General features: G+C 37.9%; 1 protein-coding gene across 3 annotated transcripts; it reads left to right on the plus strand.

The window, feature by feature from the left end:
- Positions 1 to 254: 254 nt before the first annotated feature.
- On the plus strand, positions 255 to 25,663 carry VWA3A (von Willebrand factor A domain containing 3A). 3 transcript variants are annotated; one of them, XM_063414038.1, is made up of 34 exons: positions 256 to 418; positions 1,048 to 1,130; positions 1,344 to 1,461; positions 2,078 to 2,179; positions 2,273 to 2,352; positions 3,290 to 3,344; positions 4,070 to 4,168; positions 4,913 to 5,019; positions 5,295 to 5,420; positions 6,660 to 6,768; positions 7,157 to 7,222; positions 7,675 to 7,800; positions 8,530 to 8,668; positions 8,759 to 8,862; positions 9,100 to 9,180; positions 10,213 to 10,307; positions 10,657 to 10,776; positions 11,618 to 11,692; positions 12,364 to 12,508; positions 13,418 to 13,616; positions 14,057 to 14,127; positions 15,109 to 15,249; positions 16,627 to 16,726; positions 17,752 to 17,862; positions 18,219 to 18,316; positions 18,466 to 18,618; positions 19,141 to 19,249; positions 20,000 to 20,144; positions 20,646 to 20,790; positions 21,848 to 21,999; positions 22,258 to 22,384; positions 22,956 to 23,053; positions 23,405 to 23,468; positions 24,631 to 25,663. In XM_063414038.1, exons 2-34 carry the CDS (start codon positions 1,066 to 1,068, stop codon positions 24,634 to 24,636), a joined length of 3,531 nt encoding a protein of 1,176 aa, XP_063270108.1. In that variant the 5' UTR covers positions 256 to 418; positions 1,048 to 1,065; the 3' UTR covers positions 24,637 to 25,663. The 3 variants fall into 3 exon arrangements, 2 of the variants coding, with proteins under 2 accessions (XP_063270109.1, XP_063270108.1); XM_063414039.1 differs by lacking the exon at positions 17,752 to 17,862 and having other exon boundaries at positions 255 to 418; XR_010082506.1 differs by lacking the exons at positions 21,848 to 21,999; positions 23,405 to 23,468; positions 24,631 to 25,663 and having other exon boundaries at positions 255 to 418.
- The last annotated feature ends 317 nt before the right edge of the window (positions 25,664 to 25,980 follow it).

Raw genomic sequence — 25,980 nt, forward strand, 5'->3', positions numbered from 1 at the left:
CCCCCAGCCGTGCTCCCTCAGGTGTGCTCCCTCAGGTGTGTCCCTCAGGTGTGCTCCCTCAAGTGTGTGTCCCCTCAGGTGTTTCCCCTCAGGTGTGCCCCCTCAGGTGTGTCCCCCAGCCATGCTCCCTCAGGTGTGTCCCCCCAGGTGTCCCCTCACGCCCGGGGTCCCCTCGCCTCCCGCCCACCGGCGCCCTCAGGCGGCGGGAAGCGGCGCGCCGGGGCCGGCCCCGTCTCCAGCGGCAACGCCGCAACAGCGGGCGGGGATGGGGCTGGGGCTGGGCCCCTCCGCTCCCGGTGCCGCACGGGGGAAGGGTCGGGGCAGTGCCGGGAGGTGCTGAGGGGGTCTGGGGAGTCGCTGACACTGGCGCGGTGCCCAGGGAGGGAGAGCGGGGCACCGGGAGCCTTTCCCCCGTCAGGTGAGTCTCGGGAGCGGGCGGCGCGGGGCCGGAGGAGCCGAGGGCGCTCTCCCCGGTGGGGTGAGGCGAGTCTCGGGCAGGGGCAGGGCAGGGTCGGGAGCGCAGGGCTGTTCCCCCGTGAGGTGAGGAAGGTCCCGGGACGGGAAGGGCTGCGTGACACCCGCTGTGAGCCGAAGGGCCCGGGCCGGGGGGAGGCGGTGGAGCCCAGCCAAGGGAAAAACGGGATTTAATGATTTTTGCTTGGCTCGTACCGCGCCTAAACCCGAGGGCAGCGCGCCCACCTGCTGCCAGCCCGGCTGGCTCAGCTCCCGCCGCCGCTCTGGGGTTTGCTGTGGTTAATCTCTTTTTCTGGTTGAGCTCCGTAGCCAGTCTCCCAGCAGCTGTGCACACATATAATTAACTGTATCAAATCCCTTAACAAGCAGCACCTGCAGAATTGTTCCTCAATGTGTTTTCTAAAAATGGATAATTGTAACTTCTCTTTATTTTTTAGTTTGCTGTTGTCCCACATACAGTATAAATTATAATTTAATTGGCTGACAATATTAATACCTTTCTAATAGTGTTTATTCCTGAGGATTTTAACTTTCTTGCTCTAATGCTGTCTTTTTACTTTTATTTTTAACAAGGCTAAGCCTATTCATGTGATGGAAACATACATCAGGAAAATGGCGTGGTTGTTGGACAATGATCAATCTTTGGAAAAAATTGGGTGAGGAAACTTACAAAATCTAGTTGATGCTTCATATGTAGACAGAAAATAAATTATAATTAGATCCCTTCAAAATATCATATACTAAATTAATGCTTAAACAACTGTCAAAATATAGAACAGTTCCTGCAGAAAAAACTTGAAATTACTTTATGGCAATACAGGAGTATTATGGGTAATGGGTAAAACTCTCATAAAATTATTGTCTCCTAGGTTGACAAAGTTGCATCTACAGGGTGACCATCCACCATGGCAAGATTTTGCTGTGCCCCAGCCAGGACCAGATCACGGATTGCTGGGAACACATAGCAGCCAGACACAAGATGTGCTGGTAAAATGGAGCAATTAGTACAGTAGTGCATACCCACTCTGAAGTCACAGTAGGGAATAAATAAACTGATAGACAACTAATGTGCTTCCTTTCATACATTTGGATATATACACAGACAGTTTGATAGATATGATCACTCATGTCATGAAACTGTATGTAGTTTCTCTGCAGAGATGAATCTGAGAAGAAATTGAGCAAAAGAATAAATGAGATCAACTGTTGATACTGCATTTTTCCTCCAAAAGGCAGTAGCCAATATATATCAGTTCAAACTTTGTTGTTGTGTTTTGGAGATGCTTATTTTTATTCCTCTCTGGTAAATCACCGGGGTATTTATTTTAATTTTTAAATTGAACTCTCTTATTTCTTGTCTTCATTCCTGTCTGCTCTAAACTAAGTTCTCTTTCCCCTTCCTTTAGCTCACAGTCTGGAGATATTGTAAAAGATTCTTTTCCTTTGTATTCCACATTCAAAAGAGTATTCCAGTACATGAAATTATGTTCTTGGATGTGCACTGCCTAGCAGCAACTCTCATTAGGACTTACATTTTTCTCACATTTAAACAGCACATTTAATTTCTCTTACTGCATGTAATTTTTTCTCACTTGATCTGTAGAGAGAACAAATTAAGAAAACACAGTCTCAGAAGGTGCAAACAACAGAAGAATGGATAAGACACTACAGTTTGGAATCCTTGCAATTAACATTAGAGCATCTGGTAAGTGAAGGCAATATTATTTTGTAAGTACAACGCTGCCTTTTCTCTGGTCAATCTTAACTTGTGTGCATCTCTGATGTTAACCATGCATAGTGCTCCAGGAATTCAGGAAACAGTGAAGAGATGGAGTTTACAGAGGAGACTGTTAATGATTTTGAATCCAGACTTTCTGAGTAAGTATCCATCTTCTTTACTGTTTTGATGTGTAACTGATTCTGTATCTCCATTACTGCCGGCACTGCCTTAAATCTTAATTTGATATCTCTGGGCACCTCAGAGTATCTCATCATTAAATCCTTTCTGCTGAATTTAGAGTAAGGGATAATTGTAAGTCACTACAGCTGAGGTTTGGGGCTTTTTAAGGAAGATGCTGATCAGCCAGGAGTTGATGTGGAGCAGTTTGCTCATGTTAGAAAGGCAGCCAGTGCTGGATTAGCTTCAAGTCATAGATGCAGTCATGATGTGGAAGTTGAAAGTATTCTAAATGAGTTTTAAATGTATAAAATCAAGGAAACTTAAATAGTTTATAGGTTAGATAAGCTATAGAATAATCTTCACAATTGATAAGAGTGCTGCCATTTCATACCTCACAGTGTCAGGCTTTTATAAAACAGAAGCAGCTTTTCTGTACAGAAAAAGCAAAATGGATTTTCCCCTTTAAAATGTTGGCTTAAACTTTTTGTTTGACAGCTTGTGGACACTATGTGCATGGAATTAAAAATCATTGGTTAAAACTATTTTAGAGGGCAGGAAGCATTTTATTTTACCTCAGGTTATATCTATTTTGATAATTAACTGTTGGAATTTGTTCTGCTTTAGGGAAAGACGTATTTAAGTGCTAAACCCTGCAACCACCAGTTGTGTAAGGGCATATTTAATATATTTTAAAATACCTGTTTCTCACAGATTTTGCACCTGTGAGAAAAGGGATGGGATGAAGACAGGTGGTTGATTGTTACATTGCATATTTAATATATTTTAAAATACCTGTTTCTCACAGATTTTGCACCTGTGAGAAAAGGGATGGGATGAAGACAGGTGGTTGATTGTTACATTGAAGCCCTGTGAGAGAGAATGCTGTAGCTAAATGTATTCTCTGCCTTTCCTCAGTGTGATTGAACTCTACCAGCACCGAATCGAGTGGCTGTTGCAGGACAGCAGAAAGGTAACTTGAACTTTGCAGTGTGTTTTTAGAATGGAACTCTCTATGGCATTAAATACTAAATTAACTTTTGAATTTTAGTGAAAAGTGGCTTCCAGAAAGCCTTTGTATTTTTGTTATTTACTGCAAATTTCAGTGATGCTGACAGTGGATTGTTTTTCATTGGTATGCAGTTTTCTGCTTTCTAGATTTAGTCTTTTCCTTTCTTTTTGCAGTCTTAGTAATCAGGTCCTCTCAGCACAATTTGAATGGGAGCAGTCAGAGCTGAGCTTCACCTGTCCCTGGAGTGGAGCTGTCCTGTAGTTCACTGTGCCCACTCTTGCAGAGCTGCTCCATCACACTGTGCCTGGCAGTGCTAATGCTCAGGATATAACTCCCTCTTGAGGGGAATAGGGAAAGGAGCAGCAGTCCAAAATCTGGTTTCCACAAAGTTGCCCGATTTAGCCTGAAGGGGACAAAGTTATTTTTTATTTATCCACTCAAGTAATGAATAAGCTGTCTTGGGAAGAAGGCAATATGATTCACTGATAAGGATTAACTGTCAGCCAGTAGGACTCTCCTTTTTGCTTCTTTTCCTCCTTGACTGTGTCACTGTGTCAGCTTTATGCTTAAAAAGTTTTAAATTAAAATAAATACCTAATACTTGATTTACAAAATGGTGTTGTACAGAATAAACAGTAAAATTATCAAACTGTAGATAAGCTAATATTTACAGTGACTTTTCTAAGGTGTTCGGTGTTATAAAAGGAACTAAAGTTGGACTTTTGGTTGATGTGTCTCATTTGAGTTATGGACCTAGACTACTGGATTTTCAGAAGAACCTTTTGGTAAGTAATAATAAAGCAAATTTTGCCAGTTTTAACATACTAATCAAGCTTTTGTGGCACTAGAAGCCAGGAACCAAATAGAAAAAAATCTGTTTAAAATCTTAATATATGATAAAATAGAAATTTTCTGTTGTAGAAAAAGATGCTCTGAATGTTATTAAAAGTGTAGTATTTGTTAATGTCCATATAAAAACAAATCCAGTATATACTTCAAAATATTATTAAAGGATGCGTTATCGTTAACGTTTCTCAGTTCTGTCAACATTCTTTATGGAATAAACTTGTCTAACAAAAGCAGCTGTAGTTTCATTTGTGTGTTTCAAATAAAACTCTTCCAAGAAAACTCAATTTCCCCATAGTCTGATTTGTTTAGCCTGAATATCTGAACTATTGTTTAGCCCTAGCCATGATTACATGCTAACCATTTTTTAGAAATTGCTTGGTGGGTGGGTATGTGCATTCTAGATCACTGCTGTTTCATGTGGTCATCAGCTGAAGAGAAAAATTTGTACCAGTACAACAAATATTTCTGCATCCTGCCCCATTAACAAATTAGTTGGAATGCCATAAGTTTGCAGGCTTTGTCCCTATCCTTACCAAATATTTGAATGTCTATGAGTTTTTCTTGGAAGCCTTTTTTAGTGGTAGATGAAAATATTGCTGTTACTATTTTTAGTCTTTTACATAATAACCCTACCAGAAGCAGCATGGATAGTAATGCATTCATAATTTTTTATTTATTAGTGCCTAATAGATGAGCAGCTTTGTTATAAGGAGCAATTGTACTGCCTCTCATTCAGTACAGAAATTTCACCGCTGTGGGAGAGTCCAAAAACCATCAACATTCATGTGTAAGTGAGGTAATTTCTCTGAAAAATCAAGGTGTTCCAAACCAGGTGTCCATTTAATTTGAGCAATCTCTTGTAATAATAATGGTAATAGTGGTTTATTTCTTGTGCCTGTAGTATTTTAAGAGGGGAGAAAAGCAATGAATTTGACCTGTGTCAGTGGTTTCAAGATGGTTTTCATGTATAAAATACCTTAGCTGCTCCTGTGGTTTGTAGTAATCTTTATGATCTATTTTATTTAGCACCTAAATAATCTTTTTCTTTTTTCCCTCTCCTAGGCTGCATGAAGTAAGACAGTGGATACAAGAGCTGGAGCCTGGTCGAGGCTGCAATTTGCTGAAAGCCTTAAGGCATGTCCTTCCAATGAAAGAACTGAATTCCCTGGTTCTTATTGTAGGAAGCTGGTAAGTTCATTATCTGTCTTAACAACCAGATTTAACTTGGATACAGGATTGGTACAAGAAACAACTTGATACAAAAATAAATAGAAAATTTAAGATCTGTGTATTACATATTTTTAGTTTATACCTTTGAATTCCTTTAGTTCTTCCCTTTTTTGCTATTGATAAATCTTCTCTTTTCTGATATGAAGCTATGTTTTTCCTTTGCAGATCACTTATCACAGCAATCTATTGAGAGCCTGCTAGCTCTAATTTTACATCAATTAAGTGACATTAAAGACACTGAGAGAATCCACATCTCTGGGAAGATAAGAGGATAAGATAGATTTTGCTATAAAATAGCATTAAGCATTCAAAGATTCTTCTCTCTGTGATCTCAGTAGTACTGATGGAGAATTTAAAATGTCTGATTAAACAAAGAAAACCAGATGAGATTATATAAATTATGGACTTAAATTCTGCAATTCTACTGTAATAATTTGAAAATTGCAATATTGGAGTTGGGATTACAAGGAAAAGGCTACAATAAGGATTTTAGGAGTGTTACCTTACTCTTAGTTTATTAATTATATTTTATTTTAACTGTGCAAAATGGGATGGTGTGAGCTTGGCAAGATTGATACTTAGAGTAACTGAACTTAAATTTCAGGTACCTTTCTGTTGATTACAAGGTTCCAAGTTTTGCTTAGATCAGCTCTGAACAGAAAACAGATTATATTATATGAAAAATTCCTTAATTTCTGTCCCTGGCAGAAGTGTAGCTGGAAGGAAAGGTTTTTACTAGCCATCAGAGCTCAGGAAATGAAAACTGTGTGGGACACTAAGTTCTAAACATAAAGCAAAGTTTTCCTTTTTTTGGTGCCTTTGGAAACAGAGGACGTCCTTACGTGCCAGAATTGAAAAGGTTTTTTTCACAGTGCCTGAAGCCACAACTCCTGATTTTGAGCTTTCAGGGCTAGCAGAGATTCCTTCAGAACATTTCATTCACAAGCTTTATGAATGGGAATAGAGTCCTAGTGGGTTTGTTATCATTCAGATTTTCACTCCAGTAGTGACATCTCAGTAGTGGTTGAAAGAGGGAGAGAAGGTCCTTCCAAAAGCATGATAATGCTAAAGACCTAAATGATTCCCATGATTTATTATTTCTATCAGGTTGTCTTCCATGTCTTCATCAGAATGGCCTTTTTTCCCATTTGATTACTGCCATTGTTAATATCTTTTTTCTTTACTTTTTTCAATCAGCCCTGATCAGTCTTTTGAAATATTATGTGATTATGCTCAGCAGTGTATGCTGGGGAGAAAAGTGCAGATTCACACTGTTACATATGATTGCAGCAACCCTGCTTCTCTTGTAAGTAATTGTGTTAATACTTAACTTCCTGAAGTGCCCTGTCATTTTTTTTCCTATTCAGCTGTAATGCCTTCTCTCATAAACTTGTGGGGAAGCTAATCTACTCACAAGAGTTCTTGAATTAGTGTGGTATTCTCTTCAGAGCAGATTTGCACACGTGAAAAAATTGTTTGGAGCATCATCTTGTAACTTGCTTTACTGAGCTTTTCAGCCATATTAAATAAGACTGGTAAGCAGATGATGGAAACATAATTATTTTGGCTTTCTCACTACATATATCTCAAATATTCTTTCTCTGTCTCTACTGAGAACTGAATACCAACAACCCACATTATCAAAAGAGACTATCAAATCAAAGTAACTGTTTCTCTTCCTATTTTTATGTTAGGCAGTTCTAAAGAACCTTGCAGAAGCTGTAAGAGGCCGTTACCATTGCTACTCTTCCAAGGGTGAGGTAGGTGACAGGGAGAGAGGCAAAGCATTTTTCCCTTTTTGATGACTCTTCTCTTTGAGAAGGTAAAATAATTATCACCTGAGTAAAAGTTGATAGCAAGAACTGATGCTGAAAGTCTCTGTCATAGAAATGCTGAGGATGTGCTCAATAAACCTGTGGTTAATTCTTTCTGTAATTGAAAACATTTCCTTAAAGTGCAATAAATTTTGCAGTTATTGTTTACTGACTTATGGCTGATAAAATCAGTGTAGAGTGATTCAAAGTAATAAAATAATATCTTGTTTATAAATGCTTACTAATTTATATGCAGAGCATTAGATACATTTACACTCAATTCTGCTAAGCCAGGCAGTCTTGCATTGATGTTTGCACAGTAAAGTAAGAAAGCTGCTTTCAGTTGGTGTTTCAACAGTAGTTAACTTATTTTTCCCCTTTTGTTTTTATAATTGCAGAATTTTGATAGCAGTGATTTTCATCTGCTACTTCAGGAATCCCAGAAGGCTAAGGACCTACTCAAGAGCATCAAACAGACTTTTCAAGGAAGAGTTGGTGGCTTGCTTGGTAGTAAAAGAGCAGAGGTATGTTTCTTTTTATTTTCAGATGCACTTTGAATAATTAAGGCTAGAAATTTTAAGTGTCCACAATATGAAAAAAATTTGTATGATTGATCAGGTATATAAATGAAGTTCCAACAGCCCTTTAAATGGGTTAAGAGATACTTTAGTGCTGTGTGATTTAGTTGGACATTTAAATGCATTGCAAACTTATAAGGGCTTGTCTTGGTAGTGTTGTTGTACAAGTCTGGGAGGATTTTTTTTGTTAGCAAAATAATCTATTCTCTGTCACAACCACTGTAGGTACTTGTGTACTGTGGGCAAGTCTGATCTGAAAGGGAGGCTGGAAGCTCAAACTGGGTATCCTTGTTTACCTGGTCATCTGAGACATTCCAGACAGAAGGCAAAGTAGTCATTTGTGAATAAAATGTCTAATTATTTTTTCCCCTCATCTTTCCTATGCTGTACATTTTTTTTCTCTCTCTCTCTTCCAACCTCATAGTTACTAAGGACTGTGTAGACTACATATGGAGCAGAAGTCACTCTGAAATTACTTAGAAGATTCTATATCCCCAGTAAACGCCCATTTGTAGGAGGACCAATGATAGCTATTTTCAAAGCATTTTGCTTGTTGGAATCCCAGCACTTCAGTTTTAATTGTGTTCACCACGATTCCATGCTGGATATCTTGAATTGAGGGTAAAAATCAATTATGTTTAAACTTGCAAGAGCTTTTCTTGAAACCCATTTTAGGTTTGCACAGAATTTGCAAATACAGCACCTTCCAGCTTCTTCCTGAAGCCTCCAGAGCACAAAGCACCATTAGTTATTCAAACACCAGGCATCCTGGCCAAAACCTCAGCAGACTGGTTAAAGACATATGGATTAAAAGGTAACACAGAAAGAAAAGCTTAGCAGGTATGAAACATGAATTAAAGACAGAGTATGTGTTTTATTTAATGGGGTTTTTTTCTTCCTATAGCTAAAAAGTTAGACCTTTATCAAGTTCTGGCTCCCAATGCTTTCTCTCCTGTGGAAGATTTTGTACCTATTCTTAAAAAAACAGTATCATCAACTCTACATGAGGCAAGTGATGAGGAACTTTTTCCCTGTGTTTGAGGGGTTTTTTTTCTTTCTATTGCTACATTTTTCTAATTTAAATCAGTACTTTATAAGTTAGCTGAAATCCTACAGGCTGAAATTTGAGTCATAGATTCAACTCAAATACTTAATGTCATTCTGAAGGATGCTTCAGGAAGAAATTCCATGTTAGTCTATCTTATTTTGGGTTCTGTAAACAGTTAACTCTATTTATCCTTCTAGAAACTGATGATACAGTTTGAGTGGCATGATGGAACTGTAAAAAATATCCATGTTGACCTGCCAGTATTGTACAACTATCAGGTGAGTTGTCTATCATAATGTGGCCTTGTCAGGGCTCGACTACGATCTAATTATTCCTCATTAATTGCCTCGTTGGATAAGTACTGCAGGGATTCATGTGCAGACAGCTGTCCATGTAAGTCTGCAGCACTGGAATCCTTACAGGCAGCAGTGATTCGTGAGGATTTCCTCCTAGATCAGAATGATAATTAATCATCAGAGAGTGGAACAAGTGTAATAAAAGAGAAGCTGTCTGGGGCTGTTTGCAACCAGGGTTTGCTATATAGTGGTCTGTCAGTCCTTTTTCTTTCCCACTTCACTGCCAGTCCTGACAAAGGGCTATGGGAATGTTTCCAGGCAGGGCAAATAATTCATTAAAGAGGGAGCAGTGTGAGGTCTGTGGAACTCCACAGCCAGACCAGAAGGAGAGTGTGAAGTGGCTGAAATGAAAAGCAGCTTCTGTGGCTCCTTGCTCACTGGTGGATGCTTGGGTTTGTGCTCCAAAACCATGATAAATTATAGTTCTGTTTCTGAGTTCAGTGCCCTTTTCTAGCTTGATATGCCCTCATATAAAACCTATACATACTTGGAAAGGTCATTGTGTGTAGAGTTTGGACAAATTACCTTAATATCAAATTGATACTGTTAAAGAATTACATGTGTTTGAGAATATTGTATTTATGTTGTGTTTTGTTATGAACTCTGCCTAAAAATGCTATTGAAGAAAGGGTAAGCTTGCAAAAATGTGTTTTTAAAGCTCTTCTTTTTCTTTTCTCGATATGCCTGAACACTGTTTTGGAATATGGTGGAAAGAGGAAAAGTGAAGTGGAGATACAAACCTTTAGATTCTCTGTTGCTTTTTTATCACTGTATTTTTTTTCATGGATTATGTTCTCATATATGTATGAAGAATGAAATGTTGCTGTCTAAATGAATGAAAATATTTTTTATTTTTTCATTACTATGCTGTTATGTTATTTCTGTATTAAGCATTTGGCAATAAAAGACTTGAACTTTTTATTTTTAACATAAATTTTCTTTATTTATGCATAGAAACTTCTTGCTAAAATGGTAAGGATCTATGAGAAACGAATTGACTGGCTATCTGTTGCTAGCAGAAGAATATGGGGAAGTGTTTGTGAAAGAAGGTATTGTATTTGATTTTGGGGGTTTTTTGTGAGGTTTGAAGTCTTAATGTGTTTGAGGTGCAGAGAAGGAGGAGGAGCTGTTTGGGGTTCAGCAGCCCTTATGGCACTGCAAGTACCCAGTACCCTGATTATTCCACAGTTTAGGAAAGACAGAAGTTTCCATTACTGTTCCTATTTTTATTTTTTAAATGTCACCTAATATTCTGCAGAATTTTTTAAAAACAGAGATTCAGTGTTTGTACATTTTGATACATAGATAGAAGATACTTTCCCTGACAAGTTAGAGTGCACTGAAGAATACACAATTAAACAAGACTTTTTAAAAATGAATAGCTTTTTTTTTATATAGGGTGGTTGTACTTGTTGATATATCAGTGACAAACTCTACCTACATCTCTCATATCCAACATTCCTTGCGACTTTTACTTGAGGAACAAATGTCAAATAAGGATTTCTTCAATATTATAGCGTAAGTAACTATTTAAGAATCTTCTGTAATAATAAATAATAAAAATAATAATAAAAATAACTGTAATGCATTGCAATGAAAGAAGTATGCTGAGAGAGTGTAGTTACTAATAGACCTATTTTAGTATTTAATGTTTTTAGGGAGGTATTTGCAAGTCTAGCGCTGATTGGTCCTTATTGGGTGAGGGCATGAATCAGATGTATGGAGCCCAAATTAGTAATTAAAAATCACTGTTTTGGGTGAGGAACTGATTACATCATACCTGTAACAAATACTCATCCTGCTGTATTGTTCATAACACTAATAATTCACCTGTCAGAAACTTAGCAGAAGAGGATTTTGATGTCTCATGTACCATAACTGAAAGCACCCCTTAAATTTTACAGTAACTCCAATACTGTTTAATATATTATAGTGTTAAAATTCTGTGCTCAGGACTGGCAGGCAGAAATGTGGCACAACTGCTGAGCAGCTGCTGGGCAGTGTCTGGCAGGTAAAAGTAAGAGCCAGCAGCTCAGGGATTTCCTAAAATGGTGTGAGAACAGAGCCTTTATGCCACAAGAGAGGCACAGGCAGCAGCTGAGCTGAGGGCTGGAGTTCCTTTTTCACAGTTCTTCCACTGAGCTTTTCCCAGCCCATGTAGGAGCCTATTAAGAAAAGAAAATCAAGCCAACCCTGGGTGATGGATAAATGTGGATAATTAAATGGTTTGAAATAGAAAATAGTTGACATCAGGCAGTTTTATGTCTGTAATACCCCAAATGAGATTTTTCTGCTTCAGTTTTTTTGCTTGTTATAAACCACAGTCTGAAAATTAATTGCTGTTATCTTTCTGTGAAAGATTTGGGAGTGAGGTTGTGCCTTGGCAGCAGGAACTGTGTCCTTCCCAACCAGAAAACTTAGAAAAGGCTTGGAGGTAGGATCAAATAATTATCCCATGTATGTGAATTTCACAGAGAAAAATTACAAACAGCTAAAAAATTGTGTAAATTTATCATGTCACAAAAATAGCCTGCCATGTTCCACACTGATTGTTCATAGTGGTTTCTTGTGAAAACAGCTGTAAGAGTTAGTAAGCTTGGTGACTTTGTATTTCATATGTGTATATAATATATATGTACACAGATACAGAAGTGTCTGTGTGAGGAATGAAGAGGTTACATGATGAATGTAAAACTGCTTCAAGTACAACCGGAGTGTGAGAGCTAAACAATGGAGGTTTTCCCACAGGCTTTGGAAAAAATCCCAGGTTTCTGTTTGCAAAGTCACACAAGTGTTCTCATTATACCTCTGGTTTCATGCCTGTTTCTGTAAGTTCTACTATATTAACATTTTCCTCATAAAATTAGGAGAGAATTCTTTTCTCTTTATGCTTTGTATCTAACTTTCAAAACTAGTTTGCCATGCTGGCAATACAGAAACCAGAACAAATAATTTGTTATATAATTTGGTTTTGCTTTCTGTCATTTTCAAAAGTTTTAGACTCCAGTGCAGTGTTATTTAAGATACTTAGTTCTCTTTAGTGCTTCAAGCAGAAACAAGAGCTTTTGTTTCGTCATTCTTTGAACTGTAAACATCTTGGTTTAGGTGGGTGTTGAGCTTGGAGTGCAAGGGCAGTAGAAATTTCATGAGTGCGCTCAGGAGAGCTGTGGAAGTTGACTTCAAAGACAAAGATAAACAGAAATCACAAGGACTCTACCTGCTGACTACTGGAATACCTGATCAGGAAACAGTGAGTGTCATCATAGGCAACTTTTCTCTAAGTTCCTATCAAAACTAATGCCAACTTTATTTTTCTTTTTTGTTCCCCATCTCTTTTTTCCCGTTATGGCCAGTCATCACAGTACATTGGCAGGATATTCCTCCTTTACATACCTACAACTGTCAGGATCCCAAACTTCCATTTCTGCAATTGTTAGTCGTGTGTTAGATGTAGCAATTATTAATTATGTGTGAATTATAGAAAATTCAAGACGTGCTTTTAGGATTCCTTTCCCACTTCAGCTCTGGACATCATTTCACTTCAGATTTCTGAGTCTGAGCAAGCTGATCCTTTGTACTTTAGCATTTCTGTACAACTCATGGGAACAAAGACACAACTAATTTTCAGGTGGAGCTCCATAGCACACTATGTAGAGACAGCTCCTGTTTTTGTCCCAGTAATCCCTTGCTTGGATCCATGTTTGTAGTGAATGTGTTCTGTGGCTGTTAAGCCACATGCTCAGCCTTGAGTTTCTACATGTGTGCAGTGAGGTGTCTCCTGCTTTTGTTATCAAACCTCTGGAAATTCTGGGCAGACCTGAGAAATCATTAAAGCCCATATGGTTGATAAGAAAATGAAGGACAAATGGACAGTTTCATCCCTACTTTGCTCCAGGGCACAGCTAAATTGATGTCCACAATCTCTACCCCAGCTCACCTCTTGCCTGCAGTAGGGCTGTTGCCACAGTAGCCAGCACTAGTGACACTTGTTGTGTACCTGCATGGACTGAGGAGGCTTTGGGCTACTCTGGCTGGGTTCCTGTGCTGAACTGCTCCAACTGGGAGCGTTGTGCATCAGTCAGGAAGCAGTGCAGTGCCTGGAAGCTTCTCTGGGGCAGAGGCTCACCATGATGAGACGTTTCTTTTCCCTGTCTTACAGCACACAATCAGTGCCTATGTGGCTGAGGCTTGTGGAGGTTTTGATTTGCAGCTCCATGTGTGTCTGTTCAGTGTCACAGCGGGCACTGGCTCCAGTGGGATTGTCCCAGCGCGCTACGCCAGCCCAAGGGAAGCTGCCAGTGCTTTTAGAGAGATTGTACAGGCAGCCAAGGGGAGGTTCCACTGGTTTGGAGAAGCAGGTATGAGCAAAGCAAAGGCAGCACATACTTCTTTTTCACTAATGAACTAATATTCATTAATGCTTTTTTACTCCCAAATCAAGTAGTTTACTGCTTTTAATATATGCTGATGCTGTACTAGCACTGAGATATAAACACAGGTCATAGTTTTATTGAGACTTTCATTTACATTGCAGAATATTGTAATGCAGCCTTAATGAAGGAATTTGGGTTTTTTTTTTTCTATTTGAATTCACTGTTTTCTGTTAGCCTTTTTAAAGATGCTTTAAAATATAGTTACTGATATGGTAGGTCCAGATGATCAGGCCTGCAGGAAACAAAGGGGTTTTGATTCTCTGCACTGGTATTTAGTGTATTGTACAAACTGTTGTACATTTAAAAAATACTTATTTTGTACACTTTCAGAAACCCATGCTAATTAGCATCTATTTGATTATCAGGTATTTTTGAAAGTGATGATATTACCTGTATTATATCTGAAATGGAAAAAGCAAAGAACTATTCCCAAAAGGTATGAATTACACAGAATTTCTTAAATTACGTGTTTCTTCCTAAAAAAGTTCAACAGTGTTTGTTCAGCTGACAATTCAGGAGATTGGACAAAACCCTTTTATGAAGAGCAGGAATGTTCTAGAGTGTGAGAATAGTAACCACAGAGTAAATACAGACTAGAAAGCAGTTGCACAATAGCACTGCAGTGACTGGTGTTGGAGTAGTCATGATTCCATACCAAATGCAAGTTTACAGTTCAAGTGATTCTCCTTTTGTTGCCAATCCTGTGATGAATCCTTTTCAAGTGAATTAATTTTATATTATAATAAAGTTATGTATGTTATATGCAAATAAATAATTCTACATTCTTGTAAGTCCCAGTGTACAGCGGGCTTGTCATTAAGCACAATGGCTTTGTCAGTTCTGTAACAGTTGTTTTCTCAAGTGTACTGAGGGTGTAGAACTAGGCTGTATCTCACCATATTCCATGCACATGACTTTTTTCCAAAGATATGCAACAGAATAACTGAGGCAGTACAGCCAGCCTGGCAGTGTGGTGGCTGTTTCTTATAAAAGTGAATAGAAAGAGATCTGCAGTGAGATCCAGAGGGCTGAGTACCCTGTTGGATACAAGTGAGCCACAAAAGTTGGACTTTTTTAAAAGAAGAGCTGGTGGCTATTCAATGACACCTTAAAATACCTTATTATTTAATAGTTGTGTATACTTGGTTCACCATCTTCCACTTTGTTCTAGCCTTGGTCTATGTACACTGCTGCCTTTTGGTTTAGTCTGTTTGCACAGAGCAGGAAGGGTTTCCCTACAGTGTGGCTGAGCAAGCACAGCACAAAGGGGTTTCTGTTCAGTTAGAGGTGTTAAGCATTATCAGATAGGAATTTCATTTATTATTATAGTAGAAAATACAAAATACCTGTCTTTGACGTGTCATATCCTTAAGTTCCATGTGTATGAATTACTAAGCAATGTGGGTTTCCATTTCAGTGTGCATTCCTAGTGGAGTCCTTAAAGCAACGCTCAGTAAATCAGTCTGTGAAACCCCTCACACCAGAAGGAGACTCAAATGTGCCCATGAGGAACAAGATAAGAAAACCACAGAAGGTGCCATCTCCTAAACCCACAGCTGTGAGTCTGGCCAGAATGGCTTGAAATGGTCCCATTTTTCATATGCTCTGTGTTAATTAAACATCCTGCCTAGCTTGGTGAGAGAAGTGCTCAGCTAAAAATTTGAAGAAATAAGAGCAGCACTGTGATAGTACTTAGAATTTATGTTTGCATTCAAAATGCTACATATGCCAAAACATGCATCATACTAAGTAATTAATTATAATGGAACCACACTGTAATATCAAAAGGTGTCTAAATAATCCTTCCTCTGACCTTAAAAAATAATTTTTAATTGAAACAAAGGCAAAGCAGAAATGTGCTTTACCAAATTACATCTATTTTGCAAGACCTTCTAGAAGGTACTGAATATTGTGATGTTCTGCTCATTTACAGATGAGACAGCTGCAGCTCAGCAGCATGTCTTTGCCCTCACAGCATAAAACAAGAACAGGATTCAGGATTTTTTTCCTGCCTGCTGTGCTTATTTCCATGGAGCTGCACTGCTGAATCCCTTGGGATTCTGCTAGTGTTTGTTCATTTTAACTGTGCACACGTTTGTTTTGAGTGGGTGTGACATCTGTGATATTCATAAAGGGCCAGTGCTTACTGGAACGTTCAGGTCTCATCTTTGAAATGGGAATGGCCTTGTAGGTGTGGGAATGTAGGAAATGGGAATGTAGGTGTGGGAATGTTGCAAAGGCTTCATAGATCTTCCAGGCTGCTTTATCAAAAGTGACATATTCTCAACACCTCTTCACAAATGCAGGAGAAACTAATTACTCAGAGATGATAATAGAGCATAGTTTTGCTGGAATTAAACTTGTAGAAAATGGGTACAGGGTTGCCTGTACATGTTTGGTGGTATTTATAGTAGAGCTGTATGTTAAATTAGAAGTCAGTTGCTTGAAGGCTCAGTGTCACAGCAAGTCTTATCCTACAGTAGGGTTAAAGGAGTGCTTGAGTTGTTTAGCAGACTGCTCAACCCCTAGAGGGATAAGCCAAACCCCAAGGAGAAATTACTGGTGTCAGCATTACATTTTCAGTAGTCAATAAAATGCTGAGGAAGACACTAAATACTGTTTTCTATAAAGCAAGGCTATTACCATACTAGACTGCTCCTCCAGGTAGCAAAATGCTCCAAACTCCTCTCCCTGTAGATGTTGGTCTTCAGGTTTATGGTAGCAGATGATATTGGAAAGATAATTAAAACAGAGCAATTAGAGTTACTTAACTCAGCAAGAAACTGCAAATTATTGTGTTGTTATGGCAGTCTGTGGATTTGTCAAAGCCAGAGTAAAGCAGGAATTAAAGAATAAAGAAGCATAGTTCTAGGTTATAAAAATGCAGTTACAGTCCAGCTGAAACACTTTCTACATTCATTTTTTGTTACTTAAGGTGCTTAAGGATGTTAAAGACAACCACGGTGGAGAGAGAAATACTCCTGTAAGAGTACAGGCATGGCGTCCTCCCAGTGCCAAAGCAGGAATTCCTCCAGGTCTGTATGGATTAGGGGGGTTTTGTCTTCAGTTTTCTTTGGGTTTTACTTAAAAAACAGTATTTAAATTAGAGATTTAAATTAAGATTTTAGAAACAACTGGAATTGTAATCTTTAATCAGATTTATAGGAGCCATCATGCTTGTTTTGGAATTCCTTTGGGATGAGTTTTAGCTGTAATTTATCTCTGTGTGTCTCGCTGTGCAAGGATGGAACTGTGCACAGCTGTGAGATGATTTCCAGGTCCTAGGACTGAATACCTTTATCAGGAAATGGCAAATGTGTCTGATGGAAAGTAGAACCCCACTGTGTTCCATACCTGAAGCCATAAGGCTCAGCAGTTCAGACATTTATTAGTTCAATGTATACTTTGCCACTAAATCTGTTAGATCCCATTTTAATTAATATGCTGCTCTTGATTTTTTAATGATCTAGTAATGAAGGGAAAGCACAACACCAATGTCAGGTTGTCTGAAGTGTTGACTCTTCCACCTGCTCCTGGTATATGAAAAGCTCTTAAACTGATTCCAGTTACTGCTGGCCCCTTAAAGCCCAATTCATTTCTCCTCCATTTTTTAAATTTCCTGTGTTTTTTCTTTGTATCATTGCTAACATTTGCAATTCATTTTTCTTTACATTAAATTTGAGGCTTCAAATCTATTGATGTTGATATGTAGCAATGTTTACAAATCTGGATTTATATGTGCATCTGAGGTGCTCTGTACAAAGCTAACTGGTTTCTCCAACAGGTATTATACTTGTTCAAACCCCTCATTTTTTTCCAACTAAATCTTGTGGCATTCTTCCTGAAGGTAATTTCTATATTTGTAAAGGTTTCATTCCTATAAAAGCCTCTAAAGTAGTGCTGTAATATGATTTTTTTAATCAGTATCAAAGAAAATGAAGCATTTATAATTGGGGTAGTAGGAACACATGAGGAGAAGAATAGGGTTGAGTTCTTCTCATGTAAGAGTTTTATCCAGCTGAGCTAAATTAATGGGGGGTTTAATGTATTATTTTTGTAGCACAAACAGTAAAAGAATGGCCTGAGACTGAGAATAAGAGAAAGCACAAACCCAGGAAGCAGCCAGAGCTTTCTGTGTCCGTATTTTACACGGGAGAAGGAAGAAATGTGGGTATGTGTCAAGCCCTTTTCTTATCAGCACTCCTATTGTAAAACTGACAGGATGGTAAGACACTGATAACCAGTGTTATCAGTAATTTGAACAGTGAGTGGGAGAGTTTCACTTACCAAACAGTGGTTAAGATTTTTAGTTTGGGTGCAGGTGGGTGGCACTTTTTGCCTGTTTGTTTTTTTAATTGGGTTTTTCTTTTGTAAAGTCCCTTGGGATCTTTTGGTCAAAGGTGCTCCAAGGGAAAGCCCTGTGAATGTGGTTTGGTTGATTACAGAAGATTTGGTTCAGAATTTTTTGAAGGTGACAGTTTTTTAAAATAAATGATTTTTTAGGTACTTTGTTCATTTCTTAAATAGGTACAATATATCAGAAGTATCCAAAGGCAATGTGTGTAAGAAAATCTGTTTGCTCTGTCATATTGCCAGAGGAAGAGGAAATCTGTTCAAGCAAAGAGGTATTTTTCTCCTTACTAATAAATTGCCATTTTGGAGCTATCCATCTGAATTAATGTAAACATTAATTATGATTCTGTACAATGTGGTTTTACTTAAACTGTTCTAATATTTGCCAACAACCTGTTGCTCTATTTGTTTGTCTTACAAGTGGCTGACCAAGTACAGTATTAAAAAGCTTAAACTGGAGTTGCCCAGGCTGATGTTTGGCCCAGGCTGTATCCACCAGAAGAAAACTGTGGAGTCTCTGCACAAGGAAGTATCAGCAAAATACTGTTCTATCTTCCCCAGTGCAGAAATCAATGTAGGTTTGTGCAGATGTCAGGTACCTACATTATTGAAAGGCTTTGTATTTGTTTAGTGAATGTTGATTGATGTTTCTGGCTTTCTAGTGTGATGTTCTCTCCACTCTTCCCTGCTCTTTCTAAATCATACTTCCACTAGCAAGCTGGAGAAGGTCTTTTATTCACCACAAAAAGCATTTAGCATGTTTGAAGTCCAAACTGCATGTTCTTTAGAAAGTGTAGCATCTCCTGTGCTCATACAATATGAAAAATAATTTTTAAAATTTAAGTAAAACTTTTCCAAATCATGTGTGAGTTAAAATTGGGAAAATGTTGGATCTTGGTTGTTTCAGTCTGTGTAATGACTGGAGAGAAGCACAGAGAGTTAAGTGCAAGCAACAGAGTCACAGAATTTTTCTTACCATATTTCATAGATGTAAATACAAAAATCTCCCTGATGTCCAATGCCAACATTGCATGTATAGCAGCTGAGCTCAGATTTCCTCAAGTAAGATGCTCTTGCACAAACTGAATTTTTCCAGGGGGTTGTGAAACATCTGCAGTTTCACCCTAAAGAGCTGGAAACCTACACAGAACAGCTGGAGAAGGCGCTGCAGCGCTACATCCAGAGAGTGCAGTGGCTTCTCTCAGGTACTGGTGTGCCTCTGGTTTTCTGTTAGGCACAACTTAAATATATACAAATATATATATTGTATATATATATATATATATATATATATATATATATATATATATATATAATGTTCTTGTCTGCTATTTCTGGTAGAATAGATCTGAATGTAAATCTGAACCTCCAGTGTGAATAAAGGTTCTCTGTCTTGCATGTCATTGAAAGTTTAAAACTTACTTTTGTGAATACAAGAGAATTCAGCATCTGTGCAGCAGAGAAATGTCTTGCTTGCTGACTAATTAATTAGTTTTTGGTCTTTGTGTGTTTGTCAATACAGAGCAGAAGCTTTCTATCAACAGAATATATACAGTAACATATACAAGCAAAATTAGCTTTTCTGCATGTTGTGCTAGGAATTGCCCTGCTTAGAAGTTTAGCATCACTACTGGTGAAGACTATTTTGATCTCTCTGTTACTCATAAAGATCTTTGTGGGAAACAGTTTATTTTTTTGCTGCATTGTAAAGGAGCTACAAATTATTTAATGCAAGTTGCTTCAATTAGATAGTAATTATTGCTTGATAGTGCTGGTTTTGAAATGGCCAAAGACTTTTCTAATGTTAACCTTTTAACTACCTAATTGCCACATAGATTAGACTTAATTATGCAGAAATGTGCCTAGAATTACCCCTAAAGACTGAAGATTTACATTATGCTCAATAAAATAAGGCTATGTAATAACTCTTAATTAGTTTTAATATTCTGGCCCAGGAAGCCGAAGATTGTTTGGGACCATTTTAGAAGCAAATGTCTGTGTTTTGATTGATACCTCTGGTTCCATGGGCCCATATTTGCCACCTGTCACAAAAGAACTTACCTCGCTCATCTGGGAACAGCTGAGAAAAAATAAAGTCAGGTATGGTGAATTATTGATAAAGACTGAAATCTGCACTCATTATCATGCAATCAGATTGCTTAATAATTACAGTAATACAGCACTGAAACACAATTCTAGTAATTATTGTATGTTAAAGTATAATGTGCATGTGACAAGATCTTCTTTTTCTGTTGCTTTTACCAGTTTTAAGGTCTAAATTCTGTAAGATCTGAGTCTCTGCTGTAGGCTGGTGATGTTTACCCTTTAAAGCTCAGCATTCCTGTTGATTTTCTGTTCATGCTCATGTTCATGTTCATCTTTCAAATCAGAAAGATATGATTTTTGACTCTTCCAAGGCTAAAGAATTTAATCCAACACTAGGCTCTTTGACAGGGAGTTTGGTTGGGTTTGGTTTTATTACTGTTGGGTTTGTGTTTGATTTTTAAAAATTTTATTTATTTACTTATTTCAAAACTGTCTTTTATCCAAAGTGACTTGTCTGGGTTAGGGTTAAATGTTGTGGGTCATCCTTCTCCTCAGGTTTAACCTGCTGAGATTTGCAGATAATACAGAGAGTTGGAGAGAGTCTCTTGTGGAAGCAACTGATGAAAGCTGCCATGATGCTGTGCAGTGGGCTTCCACGTGCCGTGCCCATGGGAACTCCTGCATCCTTGCAGCTTTACAGGTTGGTGTGCCACAGCTCAGAGAACACATCCTGCTGCTGGTGGTAAAACACTCCCACCTGACTGCTGACATTCTGGGAAAATCATTGTGTCAAAGTGTACTTTATATGCAAATCACTGAGCAGCTTAGAAATCAAGTCACTGTTTCTGGCCCAGGACTCATAGATACTCAAATTAATTGCTCATACTAAGTTTTTTTTAAAAGTCAGATATCAATAGTTTCATTAATATTTATGTTCAAAGAATACTGGAGAGGCAAAATAGGCAGTTGCTCAAACTGATGTTTATTTCCAACTGTGGCTGTGATATGTTCCTCTGACCCAAACAGGATTTTAAACAAGCAGTGTTTGTTGGAATCTCATGGGTTTTTGTTTGTTGGAATCTCATGGGTTTTGAGTACAATTCTTGAACTTCAGTAATAGAGGAAGAAACTTTTCTCCTATAAAAATTCTCAGTGTAGAAAACAACCAGTAATAATAACTTAAATCTGAACTTGCAATTTCACAAGATTTAAAATGAGAATTAAGAAAGAAATGTTGCCTTTAATGAATGATTCTTCTTCCAGACATCCTTCCACAATCCCTACAGAAATGTTGTGGCATTCATCATGAATGAAATCCAGTAGAGCTGCAAGGCATGTGTCTATTACAAAGAAATCCACTGAGTCAATTACTGCAGCAAATTTTCATAATACTCATTCAGGTCCTAGCGAGCCTGATTTTCAGACATTAAACATCTTTAACTCCCATAAAATATGATGTAAAAATCTTTTGTCAGTAGTTCTCCAAAACCAGTTAATTTTATTATTTCAATGAGTCAATTTTTGGCAGCTCCCTGCTTAGAAATATGTTGTCTTATGCTACGAATTATCTACTAAATTTTCAAATTTATACCCTTGATCTCCTTCCCCAGTGAGTGAAAATGAAATGACAAAACTAAGTTGGTTAATGATGTGGCAAATATAAAACTATCTTAAATCATTGGAATGGTGTTTTTATTCTGAAGTATAACTTCTCATATCAATGTACAAATGATTTAAGTTTATTTTCTGCTTTTCAGAAAGCTCTCAGTTTCCAAGGTGTAGAGGCACTGTATCTATTGACTGATGGAAAACCAGGCACCAGTTGCAGTCTGATTTTGAAAGAAATTGAAAGTTTGATAAAGAAACAAGATACTAAAATCCACACCATTTGTTTTAGCTGTGCAGACAGGTATATGATACTTTGCAAGAACAAAAAAAAATCTCTTAAATTGACTGTTTTATTTATTGTCAGAAGTCTGTGCTACCAAGATGGTAATGGGGAAGGTTGTTACAGAGGTAATTGCCACATGGCCTACATTTCATACAGGAATTTATTATCATGTCCTCCAAGCTGTTTATTTTGATGTTATATTTTTGAGGAGTTCTTGGAAATTCTTTTGCTTTCAGAAATAATTTTCACGAGTAGCTTTCTGCTTTGTGCTAACAGAGGAGCTGTTGAATTCCTGAAGAAGCTTGCTTCCCAAACAGGAGGGCGCTTCCACTGCAGTGCTGGAGGTGAAGATGGACAATTAGCAGCACACAGAATATTGACAGAAGGGCTGGATGATGAAGATGTATGTTAGATAAATCAGTTTGGTTTGTTTCATTGCAACTTAGTTCTTCATCAGTAGAAAAATTCATTTAAAAAAGAAAAACAATGAGAAAAAAGAATACAAAATTTCTAAGATATTTCACATTGAAACCAAAAAGAGAAATCTTAGTGTCTGTTGTTGCCTTCCTGCCAACTGCCTTGTTGAGGTGCCCATGCCCATGGAAGGAATACTCAGTGCAATATAGGTTTTGAAAGAGGAGTAAAAAATATTTCACGTGCCTGGGGGATTTTTAAGCTAACTTCAGCTTTTACCGTCTTCTTATCCTTGCCATCTTGTGTTTCATTTAATTGTAAAATCTTTATAGGGTGCTTAGCACAGTAATTCTCCCGTTAATGAGCCCAGAGGCATTGCCACAGCAGAACAACGTTACTGAGCAGAACCAGGTTCAGCCCAGGCTTACTCTGCTCCCCCTTGCAAGCCTGAGACCTCCTCTGCAAGCAGGGAGATTCAGAGCTTAGCATCAGTTAGTTAAGGTGGTGAAACAGAAAATAATAAACAGGTATAAGTTGTAACATTTTAACTATGCTTTCAGAATCCAGTTTTCCCCTACTTTGAAGGAGATGATTTAAAGAAACTTACTCAAGAAGTGGCAAAAGCTAGAAGTTTCTTAAAGCAGGCAAAATCTTGGAGGTGAGTATTTATCAAGAATCTTTGTTTCTATTATTTCATGGAATGATGACAAGAATATCTGACTCCCAATGTCTGCTAGATAAGAAAATAGACCTAGAGAATTGTCTAGAGTAGGAGTGAAGGACAAGTAAATTGTATTGATCCTTATGTTTCTTCATTGTTTCGCTTCCTAACTGCCAATCCAGAACCAGAAAACAGCAGTTCAATGGGAATAGCAGATAAAAGTGCCTGTAAAGAGCCTTAAAACGCATTATACCTCCTCAGTGAAAAGTCACCCAAGGACTCCAAAGTATTCTATGCCTCTGTGAAAAACTGCTGTAATTCTTCGGGGTTTGCTTTTCTTTCAAACAGATTATTGCTTGAAAAATGGAACACGAACCAAAAAGACAAATCTGGCTTTCAAAAAAGTGTTCAGGTAAACAGTCACCACATTTACATCATAATTTATGTATAGTTCATGTATTTTAGTAGAAGGGTAATACTTTATTAAATGTATTCATTTCTAGCAGTGACTTTTTCCAAAGTTGGAAACATTTGTAGTGATTTTAGTTCTTAGCTGAGATAGTCCACAGTAAAACCCCATATGACTGAAGAAGGGAAAACCCCATATAACAGCTCAAAGGGAACTGTTGGGTGTGAGAGAGCAAGGCAGATGTGTATTTGTAGTTATTAATGCTCTAGCAAGCAGTTAAGCACATTAGATGGTTAGAGCCAGATGTAATGGCTGTAATAACAATTGCTGCATGGGCTGCAGGATTTTTCTGTTAAATGAACATGGCAGGCTGAAAAAAGACCCCACTAACAGCAAAGACACCCTCAGCAAACATGGGATTATCATTACAGAGTGGTGGGAGAGGCAGCTGGGCAAACTAATCCTCTCACAGAGCCAACCTGCTGCTTTAAACTGGCAAAGTAAAAACCACAAGAAAATAGAAACTGCTGGGTGACAGTACTTTCTCAGGGTTAAACAAGACAGAGGCATTTGTTACAGAGCTGTTTGAGGAAAAACAGTGGACACACAGACAAGACAGAGTTAGCCTGGCAAGATATTCATCAAGGAATTGGGTACAGCAGATACAGAGCAAGAAGGGGTTTTTAAATCCTTGTTTCTATAGCTGTAGTATTTGTTTTGGTTCAAAAACATTGCCCAGTCATTCAGATAGGAATAAAAAAATCCAGCCCGACCTGCTGGTTAAGGATGCCTGGTTCATGGAGAGTGGAACCTGGAGCCTGGTGTGCAAGAGTGTGTGAGTGTATCAGTGTGTCAGAGTGGGTCTGAGTCTGCAGAATTCAGCATTTAAGGGCTGATCACTCATGAGAGAGGCTTGGAGAGACAGCAGATACAAAACCATCCTACAGGGGCAAGGGAGTTAAAGGCATGCAGAGATAAAGGCTGGTGTTCCACAACTGTCTCTGTATCTCATCATTCCAAGGAGAACTCTGTTGCTGGTGAAGTGTGTAGGAAGGCATTCCTGTTAAAACTGTCCAGGAAGTGCCACTGTAGCCCCATTAAACATGTAAGGATTTTATATATTTTGGGTTGTAATTTAAAAAGTATTCATGTGCTTCACTTGTAGGATTAAATTTTAGATGAAGAAAAGATGCTGAAGAGGTTTGGAATCACACCATTAACCTGCTTCTTTTCAAAGTGCTCTCACACCTTCCAGCTTCAAGCAGAAAGAAAGACTTTTTTCTTTGTTGTCACGACTGCTGGCAAGACAAGAAGTTGCAGGTGATAAGTGCTGCACTGACCCCACTTGCAGATTTTGCAGGATTCAAAGTAAATCAAGTCCTGAACTCCATGAATTTTAAACATAAGTAGAGGATAGTTTTCAATATAGTTAATACAAATTTTTAAAGTGTATGTATCAGTAGTTATACAGGGTCACAACTTTTGTTTCTCTTTTACTGCATTGTATTAATAATTTCTACAATTAGTTGCTGGTATGTCTAAATTGCCTTTTTTGTCTGATGGTTTGAGAATTCTTTACTGGTGCTTATTATGCCTAACAGATGGGCAGATGGCTGTGATGTTAGGAAGAGAATTCTTTATGCCAGTTTTGCATAGAAAGTCCAAGAAATAACCTCAGTGCAGAAAACAAAGAGAAGTTTTGCTAATAATTATTTTGACTCTGCTTTTCATGTTGGCAGTGAAGAAAGATTTAGAGCTGATGATTCAGAAATGATCAGACATGCAAGAAAGTAATACCCTGTTGCTGATGTAGCCTAGTTGTGTTTGTATGACCAGACACTGCCTGTCTTCTGAGCAATCCTGTTCTTACATATTTCCTGTCTAGAAAGATTAAAAATGTTTGCCAGTATCAGTTGATTTGGTTTTTACTGATTTCTGTAGTGATCCCTCGCTAGTATTTTGTAGAAGTTCACTGTTACCTTTTAGGGGATTAGAAATTCATTTCAGGTGTTTAATATATGTAATATAATAAAAATGGATTCATACTTCAAAATTAATATATTGAGTCTGCATTTATTCAGGAGCCATTTGCATCTCCTGTTTGCCACTGGATATGCTGTGATATGGGAGATTGTGTCTTTTCTGTACTTTTATCTCTTTTGTCTCTACATAGAATTAAAAATTACTTCTAGCATAAATGTATCTATTTAGTGTTGTATGTTCTAAACCTGGTGCCTCCTGCCTTCCACATTATTGCCAGCCTTTACTAGAATACTGCAGTTAAAGTGGTGCTTTGTGCTGTGTATTACTTTCTGTGATTTTATAGGTGGATGTGTGTAACTGCTGAGATGATTTGATATGAAAATGTTAATTGTAAATTAATAGGATTGGTTACGTTTCTGTTTGGGATATAGATGATGATCACTGATAAAATGAGGATTTAGTCTAACAGAAATGTTAAAACAGTAAATCCAGGTAGAAAGGATGAGCTTTCTGTATTGCCAAAAAGGGTTTC

Source organism: Prinia subflava, chromosome 17, assembly GCF_021018805.1.
Source record: "Prinia subflava isolate CZ2003 ecotype Zambia chromosome 17, Cam_Psub_1.2, whole genome shotgun sequence".
NCBI lineage: Eukaryota > Metazoa > Chordata > Aves > Passeriformes > Cisticolidae > Prinia > Prinia subflava.

Bases quoted from the DNA above. Each gene is read 5' to 3' on its own strand.
- VWA3A (XM_063414038.1), top strand. From the start codon at position 1,066: ATGGAAACATACATCAGGAAAATGGCGTGGTTGTTGGACAATGATCAA. The intron at 11,693-12,363 runs GTAGGATCAAAT...ATCTTGGTTTAG, and splicing joins AACTTAGAAAAGGCTTGGAG to GTGGGTGTTGAGCTTGGAGT. The intron at 13,617-14,056 runs GTATGAGCAAAG...TTTGATTATCAG, and splicing joins CCACTGGTTTGGAGAAGCAG to GTATTTTTGAAAGTGATGAT.